This window comes from Geospiza fortis, unplaced genomic scaffold, assembly GCF_000277835.1.
Source record: "Geospiza fortis unplaced genomic scaffold, GeoFor_1.0 scaffold130, whole genome shotgun sequence".
Lineage (NCBI taxonomy): Eukaryota > Metazoa > Chordata > Aves > Passeriformes > Thraupidae > Geospiza > Geospiza fortis.
In genome coordinates, this window is record NW_005054300.1 from 14,402,997 (window position 1) to 14,413,483 (window position 10,487).

Genomic DNA, 10,487 nt, shown 5'->3' on the forward strand with positions numbered 1-10,487 from the left:
TGTCCAGGGCCCGCCCGCACAGCGGGCCCGCGGTGCGCGGCTGGGACCCGAGCGGGCAGAGCGTTTACTGCCCTTGTCTGTCTGTGCTCTTCTGCTTTCATCCACACCATAGATGAGAGCATGAGATACACCGAGACCCAGAGGACTGCGAGCCCAAACTTCCTTTCCTCCATCTCATTCAAGGGCGTTCAGTATATCCGAATGTAAGCATCAGTCCACCCCTAAAATTTGGCACGCTGATGCTTTCTGTGCACTTGGGTTTCTTTGATTACATTATCTAGCTAAGTACAAAATTTATGAGTCTGAGTAATTGAAAAAAAAAATCTGCTTTAATTTTGCAACATATTTCACAACAAGTATTTAATTATAAAGTCAGCATTAATTCTCTCCATGACAGTTACGGTGCAAAACTGGTAAAGGTACACTGAAGAGACAAAAGCATTTGGTTTGGAGTTTTTGTTTATTTGGTTGTGTATTTTTGTTGTGTGCTTTTTGTTTCATTTTCACTAGGAAGAGACATTGCAACCCCCAACATATTTCTTTGATGATAGTTACAATGAGCATGGAAAGATTCCAAAGAAATCCCAAGTGCAGAACCTTAAATTGTAACAATGATACCCAGCGGAGTATGGAACTGGTTAATGATTTAAAGTATTATGCCCTAAATGCTCCTATTTTAGCCAACAGTAGAGAATCTGTAGACAGCACATGCCCAGATCAAAGCTGATCATGTCAATGTCATTCAAGGAGGGAAGGATACCCTCCTTTCCCCCTGCTCTCCCCGCTACCCTTTTTTTAAACAAAGTATGACATCTGAGGAACAGTGTGTTGATTGTTCCACTGCCAGGATACGCATAATGGAAACATTAGCTCCAAGATAACTTTTAATCTGTCAGCCTAATGGCTCCTTAATGTGTAGAGGGCTTTAAATGTATGTCAGCCAGGGCTGTATAAAGTAATATAGTTTGTGGCCTGAATGGATCTAGATGACTCCGCACCATGACACAATATGGTTTATTATTAACTATCAGCTCATCAGCTTATTCCCACGGACTTGGACAAGCTTCTCAATTTTCCAGTAACAGATTATGTGAGAAAAAGCTTGCAGTGCATTTTTTTTTTTTTTTTACATTTTCTTTCTCCCCCCACTTCCAAATTACAAGTTTCTTCTCTAGTTGCACTGGGAGCCCTGAAGTGTATTTACAGCAGGCTGCACTTTATCACACATCAGCTTGACTGCTAGTTTACACTGAACATTTATGCAGCTTCCTTGGCCCAGGATGCAAACTTCACATCTTTGTATTCCTATCACCTTCATTGCAAATTTTTCCAACATCTCCTCCCTGCTGACTGCTTTGCTCCCCCCCTCCCCTACTCTCACTTCCCTGCATACTCCCCCCTTTTTCCCCCTTCCCACAAACAGGCCAGTGAGACTTGACATGTCACAGCACTTGTCTGTGCAGGATACTTGCAATAATTCAGTGTGTTAGTTTGCCTTCTGTGATTCCTCTCAGCTCTAGCTTAGGTGTGTAATTCTAACACCATTGCTGTAGACTGGATACAGATTTGATTGTGCGTCTTTCAGTAATTTCTTTCAGTCTGAAAGACCATTTTGTGCCCCATGCTGTAGGGTGTCCAGAGGAAAATGTTATCATTTTTCGGCATCCCTGTGCAGGGAGCAGAGCAGAGGTAATTCATCTCTTCTGAATGGGAAGGTTACCTTCCTTGTATGCTGCTACCCTCAGAGAGAGGGGGGAGTCAGGATCAACAGTTTACTACTGAAGCTATGTCTTCTTTCTCCAGGAAACCTGCAATGGACCACAGTCCCTAATTCATACTCCCTCTTTGGGAGTATTTGGGGACCACTCTGTGCGGACTGTGGCCCTGGTGAAGGAATTTTGCCTTAGCCACAGCCAGCTCTGTCCCCAGCCTTCTCAAGCACAACCTCACCCCTTTGTGCATAGCTGCTTTTTGAGAAATTATGCATTATTTTTGCTTACATTTACCATTTCTATCTTCTTAAAAATAAATTAACTAGTTTATAACACAAGGAACATTAATATTTGTGCATTTTTTATGTGAGCACTTGTATGTTATGATAATATTTTAGGTAATTTATCTGGGTTTTGTTTCTTGCTGTGGTATTTCAGGTCATTTTAAGATTCTTTTCCACAGCATTTAGCTGTGGTACAACCAAAGGCTTTCTTATCTGTTGTATTCTCCTCTTTCTGTTGCTACTTCTTCTTTGGTTTAAGGAGTCAAGCTCCTGCATCTTGACTCCAGCTGGGAGCAATCTGGAAACGTGGTTGCCGCAAGCAGATGAAATGGTAGCAGCCAGAGAGCCCATCACATTAGCAAGGACAGCTGCAACTCTTGTGTTGTTGTCCTGCATCACGTTGCAGCTTGTGAGCTCAGTCCTCCCCACGCTGGCAGGGCTGTGTTTGCTGGGGCAGAGTGCGAGTCTGAGTGGATCTCTCTGGGTTACACACTTGGCTGCTTTGGGGAGTGCTTGGTGGCTCAGATGGTCCTTTACACATTTTCTTGTCTTCCAAGGGGTCTTCTCAGATTCCTGTGTCAGAGAATTCATAGGCTGGATCATATTCCATAGAAACAAGTATTCTGTTTCACCAAAAGGAACTGAAAATAAGTTGTCAACTAGACAGCTAGTTAAAGTTGTTAGAATTTCCAGGTAGATAAATACAAACCGAAAACTCACTAAACTCCTGTACAAAAGGGTTTGCTTTTGGGCTGTTGTTTTCTTTCTTTTTTTTCCCCACCTTTACTTCTCCCTTAGATAAAGAGATTTTTAAGAGTTTTAGGTTAACTTGACTCATGGAGGTGTTTTGCCTAAATCAGTAGCATTATAGGCTTTAAATTGTTCATAGATAGGTATTTATTCTCCTCTAAATGTTGTCAGGTGGGAATTACTTTCCTTTATAGGAAGTTTATATTAATATTTAAGGGAATTTCACAGCTTCTGTTCATTAATTGTAGAATATGCCCAAGTGCCTATGAAAAAAATGATAATGGCATTGATATTTCATCCTGAAGGGTCTCAAAACAATTTACAGATTGGTAGTATAACCACACTGAAATGCACCCAGCTTCTTGGTGGAACATGGCAGCTGTTTAATAGCCCATAGCAAAACTATGCAACAGCAGGTTGTGCAAAAAGAGATGAATATGGATCAAATACAAATTGGCAGTGGAGGATTTAGGTACTGTGCTCTAATTAAAGTTAGGTGAAGTGGAATTCCAGTAGAATATTGAGTCTGTGTATGGAGTGCTACACTTTATCTGACCGCAGCTCCTGGTAGCAGCCCTGTGGTTAGTCCATGTGAGAGACAGGCAGAAGGCTGTTAGCTGAAATCCACTCCCTGATGGATACTGCAGACCAGTGTTTGACAAACACATATAATTGTGAATACTTTGCTGCTTTCACTTGCAGAGGGGCTTATTAAAAACATTTGATGTTAAAATGGGTGCCTGGTGGGGATGTTGGGCAGATGTGGCAATAGGTTTTGATGGGGGTGGCAAAATTTCTTGGCTTGACTACTTAGTTTTAGTAATTACTTTTTAAAGAAAACTGAATGCTACTGGAGGAAGCCGTGTTGCTGGAAGCTGCCCAACTTGACTGAGAGGTAGGTTTTTCTAAATGTGGAGGATTAATGTGGCAGGAAAAAGGCAACAAGATGCTACCTGACAACAATTCCCTTAGATCACTCTCGGCTTGAGATGAATTTTGACCTGTAACTAACTAAGGCTGTATGATCTATAGGTCTAATACTTCCCATTGCAACTTGTTTTTACCACTTCTGATATAATACATCTGCAAACCTTTTTTTGCTCTAACAAAGCATATAGAGGTCTAAAAGCATCATAGCTCTCTGGAAAATATGCCAAATTTAAAAGGAGCTAACATGACTTGAACTTTTTCACATGCCTTAGTATGCATGTATGTATGTATGTATTTATTTATTTGGATAATTGGGTTTTCTCTCAGCTAAGGAAAGGCTGGTGCTGCTGACATTACAATGTGTTTGTGAAGAAAGACTGATACCACAACACATGCAAGCAACTGCAAGGTCATTACTTACCCAGCGTAATTAGAACATCCATTCCAAAGGATGGAAACATTTAAAAGATAAAGAGTGAATTTAAAAATGATTCTTCCCAATGCAGTTTTTTTCATAATTATAGTTGTAACAGCTTGTGGTGATGGTAGAATCAGCTACTTAAGAAAAATTAGAAGCCTCATTCAGGGAAGATGATCTCTCAAGAGACTTGTGTTGTCATTTCTTAAGAACCTTGAGCAGAAACCTCATTCTGGATGCTGTGTATTGTTTTGATGTATAGGGGGTACACTTAGCTTATTATGGCCAATGCTGGATATTTTAATTAAAAACACAAGAACAGCCACAGATGTATTGTTTTCCCCTCATTCTTTCTCTTGTCTGTGTGCAAAAGAGCAAGTGTACTCCCAGCCCTGCAAGGAAAGAATACCATAGCAGATAGGCAGAAAAAAAGCAGTAGCTTTCCTAAATTCACATGTGACATATCTTAGCATCAAAATTCTCATTGCAGCACATGCACATTTTGCAGTTCTCTGAGCTTTCTGTAGTTGCCAAAGGGAGGTGGGACATAAAGAGGAAAAACAAAGCAAAACAAATAACCATGCCAGTCACCGCATTTAATTTATGAGCAAGATTATTGTTTTACAAATAACCTTCATGATAAACAAGGTCTCATGGCAACATTTTCAACTGTGCTTTTATCAAGGCTCTCTGAGCAGCATGTGTAATATGCCTGGCAATCGAATCACAGCTGTGTGCCTGGGTAGGGAATCTCTGCGGAGACAACACTTCCTTAATTTAAACAATTGTAGGCTGCAGGATTTCAAAAATTTCAGCTGACTTTAACTGTCACTAGCCCAAGCACCTTTATCCCCAGGCGAGCAGCAGCAGCTGGATTTCATTTCCTGCTGCCAGACTGTCCGACATCTTTGCTGAACATCCCGGGAACAGAGCGTCTTTACTTTAAGGATTTTATTCAAGGTGACAGCTCCTCACACTTTAGCGTTCAGATCACCTCAAGTAGCTGAGATATCAGTGAAAATGAGAGCACTTCTCCAGCAAACTCCAAATTTAGATTGACTGAGGTTATCCTTAGGCCTCTAGACCCAGCCTCCACGACAGCACAGGCCTGCCAGTAACTTTAAAACTACAGTGGAGTTTGTAATGATGTCTGGGGAGAAATATTCTGCCAGAGCAGTGGAGGATACTATAAGCGATAGGAAATGATGTCAGATTTAGTTAGGACTGGAGACAGTGTTAGAATATACTTGGCATAATATGGCACCGGTATCTCTGTCAGCATCTCTGTTTTCTGTCACCACACACAATCCCAGGCCTGTCTGTAGCCCTGACAGTGTCTTTTCAGATCAGGTTATTGCCAGCTTGGAGACTGGCTCAGCACAGCACCATACAGCCCCCTTTGTTTGAAGTCTGCCCTTTTGTCATTAATGCACTTGATGTCTATTTAAATCTGACGGTGAATACAGTATCTGTTTTCCTGTCAGGAGATCATTGACAATATTAATACCTCATGTCCTTGCCTCATTTTCTAAGCACTGACACCTAGCTATAGTCTCCAGCATTCATCAAACAGCACTCTCTCACCAGCATCTCTATAAACAGTCTTGCTTCCAGTCCTTAAGAAATGCAGCAGACCTCAAAGCTTTATCAATGCCAGTGAAAAAGGAGTCTGAAGAATGTCGTTAATAAACTGCTCATATCCTTTGCATTTAGAGCTCTAAATATCCTTGTTACCAACTTGGGATATCTGTTTAGAGAAAGAAAAACTTGGTTCTGATTAGACTCTTGTTTAAGGATGCTGTTATCATCTTTTGCATGTGGAAACTGCTTGACTAGTGAAATTATTGAAGAAAGCTCTGTGCAGGAGGGGAAAATAATCAGGCACTGCACTGTATAGTCCCCACTGCATTTGTATTATCCTGAAGAGGAGTGTTTTTCACAACAAATGACTGGCCAATCTATTTCCCCCCCACAACCCTCATAGGAATGTGTTACCATCATGATGTCTTAGAGAGAAAGAAGTGCATGGGTTTAGATTAATCTTTCATGACCCATGCCCTCCAAAGCTTTAGTAGCTTATCTTATGTATCTTAACTATATCCAGACACTATACTGGAAAACAATGGCACAGAATATAAAAGCTTGCATAGTTAATTCATACTGCAAGTGGGAACAATAACAGCTGTGTGAGTTCTGGAAATCCAAAACAAGAAAGAATTGAAGATCTGCTCCTCCCCCTTCTTTACCCTTTATGTAAGGCAGTGCTTGTCTCCTTTGGGCTAGGTTATGTTTGCCCTTCTGGAGGTAAGCTGGATACTTCAGTGACTGCACCGGTAAGACACTCCTAAGGCAGAGGAGACCCTTCCACCTTCTTTCTGTTCATGGGAGATGACTTTAATTTGAGTATACATGTCTGAGGGCTCAAAGAGCAACTCTGCTAGTAAAATTTAGCATCTTTGAGGATGTTCACAGGTGGGATGTAACTGTGAACTTACGCTTTCACATACCACTTAGTACCACCAGAGGGGATGCTTTTGAATAAGGTAGTGAGATTTGCAGGTATGTGTGTCTCACCCACAGCAGTTAAGCCTTCCTCAGGCATCTTTCTGAATGTACTCACTGTGAATAATGTGCCTTGCCTCCCAAAACCAGTATTATGGCTAATTATTGAAAGCATCCCGCATGTGCCAATATTTAGTGTAATTAAATTGTATCTTGCTCATGGGATGTTGCACTGTTGTTTGGAGAGATACTTTGGAAATGTTTTTATTGAATATTTATTTGTATGTATAAAAATGCTGGAGTCTGGGGAGGCCAACTGTTCTGGCCCATGTCTTTCAATGGCTTCCCATTAAGATTTCAGTCACTCACTTCAGCTCTCTATCACTGAAAACAAGGGTGATTTTAGGTGCTTGCTGTATGACTTTGGCAAAGTTTGACAGGTAGGATCCGCATTAACCTGTAATTATTTGCTGTTGAGCTTTTGGGGGTATTTTGTTTGTTTGTTTGTTTGGTTTGGTTTGGTTGGTTTTGGTTTTTTTTTTTTTTTCTTTTTGGTTTCATTCATCAGGAAAACTTTTTAAACACATAGCAGGGAGACAGCAGAGAGCACAAAATATAAATTCAACCCAGACTCTCTGGTTTTTTAGAACCAGGAGAGAGTTACTCTGATCTAAAACACACTGTATGATGTTTCAGTGTTATTTAGTTCTAGTTTTGAAGATACTCATGGATGTATGTTTAACAGCATAGCTCATGTAGGCATCTGAACACATTTTTCGAGTGGGTTCAAAGCTGCTGATTGAAATGGCAATAGTGAACATTTGAAATGCACAAATCTTCTTTCTTTTGCAGGACAAGAGAAAACTGGTCCTTTCACTCCTTCAAATTTCCCAAGTTATGTGCTTTATTGCATGTTATTCTACTTAAATCCTAACTGTAATTAATTTCCTTTTTATTGTAGGCATTTTGGGGAAATGTCACTACATTTACTATGGAAAACATTCCGAGGGCAACAGATTCATCCGAGATGACCAGCTATAAAACACAGTGCTGTTTGGTGCCTCTTCAATCCCTCTACATGAGAAGCACAAATCACATCTACATTTTAAGCATGTAACTAAAGTCCTCTAGTGCCTTCTGCTGACTTTGCCAAGCCTGTCAAGATCATCCTTCTATCTTAGTCTGAGTAGTCACATCGAGATTGACATGATTGCCTTTAAGCAGGTCCCATCCACCAGTGTGACAGACAGCTGCAGCCGAGCACTGGGCTGGCAGGGGAGCACGGTGATGGATTGCCTGGCCCGAGCTGCTGCAGCAGAGCAGGGTCACACCTGGGGCTGGACCGAGCCCGCTCCATCCGCGGCGCCTCCGAAAGCACCACCTTTATCTCAGCCTGGCCTGCTCAGCCAAAGTGGTGCTGATATCCAAGTGTTTATAAAAGAGAGAGGCTGTAATTTCAGATGAAAAAGCCCTTATCTGTTCTTATTTTTTTCCCTGTGAATTAAGTGCTTGTGTTTCTATCATCTCGTACATGCTTACACAAATCCTTTCACAGTTTGGTAGCACACCCACCCACCCCCAAAATGAGCCTAGATGGATTATTTTTTCTTTCAGCAAGGAAAAATATATATCCTGAAAACATTTAGGCCAGGCAAAGCACTGTCAATTTGTATAGATGTTTATATGCAAAGGAAAAGGATTTTATAATTTCCCAGACAAACAAATTTTTCTAATTCTTGAATCACGTCTCATTGTTTACTAGGTCTTACCTTCAGAAAAGTGAATATTTCTTTATGTTGTAAAATAATGTCATAGCTTAACTGTTTACACTTGGAAGTCCTTGTTAGTGATATCGACAGTATGTATTATTCCTGGTTTATTGCACAAGCTATTTCTGACTTTTAGGGATTATGTTTTTAATTAAATGCTTAAATTTAGGGAAAAAAGTGCTTAAAAGGAGTAATATAAATCTGCCACCAGATGGGTGTGATTATTCAGAGGGGAAAAAGGTCAACAAAAGTAACTGGTGGAATTAACATAATTAGCAGCTTTACTAATATATTAGAGAGATGATATCTATCTTTTGATATCTGCGTAAGAAAGGCTATTATCAAATTTTCAGTCAAGAAAATAAAAAGGCATGGCAAATTTTCTGCTTTTCTGATAAAGAGGTTGGACATATTTAGAATCATTAACTTGTTACTGTGGAAAAAAATGAAGTCTCATACTTCATGCATATGTTGTGTTAAATTCTACTTGATACAATGGGATTGGCCAAGGAATATGCAAAAATTCTGACCTCTTGGCTGTTCAAACCCATTCATACTGATCCCAGTTGAGAGCTATCAATGCCTAGCCGTTCTTGGTTTGTTTGAAATCACTTGGTGGTCTTTATTCACTTTCCTGGTTAAAAAAAACATACCAGTCTTTAGAAAATGACTACCTTGGAGGCTTTTATCAGCTGGCATTACAGGTGGAAGTGAACTGAACATGGAAGGCAGTCATGAAAGCAGATGTGACTGATGAAATAGTGAGGCACTGGCTGGGTGCCAGAGGAAAGCTTGCTGCTGCTCAGCATTTTAGGCCTCACTCAGTAAACAGAAGCCTTTGCTCACTCTGCAAGCATATAATAAATCTTTAACAGATACTTAAAATCACTGATGAACATAGAACGATCCAGTTCACACCACTTGTAGCTCAAATGGAGCTCTGAGCTGTTTGATTGGTGTCTGGAAAGCACGATCTAGCCACTTGTCATGCCTCTTCTAATGTCATACATGACCACAAATGAAAGGCCAATTCACATTGCAAGTCCGAGATGATACCATATAAATGAAAACTACATGCCTTTTTCTTTAATCAAAAATAATAATAGAAATATTTAGGGCACTTGTCATCTGTTTTGGTCACCAAAATAACAGCAATCTTAGTTTGTTCCTATCATGATGTCTGTGTTGAAGCCTCCACACATTTTTGGCTATGGCAATGTTACAGGCAGCAGGATTTGGAATTGGGATGTTTAGAATAACCTAATGTCACTTTCAGTCTGTTTGCATATATGTTCTTGTCTTTATAAAAGGCTTTAACCCTGCCTCAAACAATAAACAGCACTTGCAAACTGACCGCATGATTTTTCCATCTTTATTTTGTTTGTTTACTTTTCCTAATGTCAAAACCATTTGTATCATTTTCAGGAGTGTTTTTTTCCTAGCAAAGCTTTGGAGGCAAAAATATTTTTGGAATGAAATTTGAACAAATTCTCTTCCACTTTGGATTTTGTTTTCACTTGGGGGATTATGTACCTAGAATTAAATATGGTAAAGCCCTAACTGAAATCTGCTTGAAGGGAATCCACATTAAATGTCTCTGATTCTGGAAAATCCAAAAGAAAATCTGTGAATAATTATTTTGTATTACTAGGATGGATTAGGATATTATTTTAAAACATGCATGGATGTGTATTACTGTTTATGCAAACGTCTTTTTACTTTTTAAACATGCAGAGCATTATATTTTCAGATGTGTTCTGCTGAAATTCTGGTTCAAGAGATGGCAGAATTTTCACACCTGGCGTTGCTACCTATACTTGGTTCTTTCCTAAGTGGGAACTGTGCCTGAATTTCTTAAATGAACTATCATTTAGCATGACAGTTTCAGTACAGTAATCTAGGAAGAAGTTCCACTCTCTTTCCTTTGCTCCCCCTTCTCCATATGTGGCACAATTTTGACTAGGCTATTAAAAAATAAAAGATTTGCCTACAAAATTAAAAATATTTTAAGATATGCGTGTTTCAAAGGAACTTCTCCAGTCTTAGTTCTTTGAGTTGTAATTTCAGTCTTAGGTTCAGTCTTGAGATGACCTTTGCCTTTTGTCAGACACTACATCTTCAC

General features: G+C 39.9%; 1 protein-coding gene across 1 annotated transcript in view; it reads left to right on the plus strand.

Moving 5' to 3' along the window:
- Window positions 1-9,718, plus strand: part of LRMDA (leucine rich melanocyte differentiation associated) — a 636,729-nt gene extending 627,011 nt beyond the window's left edge. The window contains exon 10 of the mRNA XM_031061803.1: window positions 7,558-9,718. Within this exon, the coding sequence (XP_030917663.1) occupies window positions 7,558-7,637 (80 nt within the window). The 3' untranslated portion in view covers window positions 7,638-9,718. The remainder of the gene's footprint in view (window positions 1-7,557) is intronic.
- Window positions 9,719-10,487: the final 769 nt, after the last annotated feature.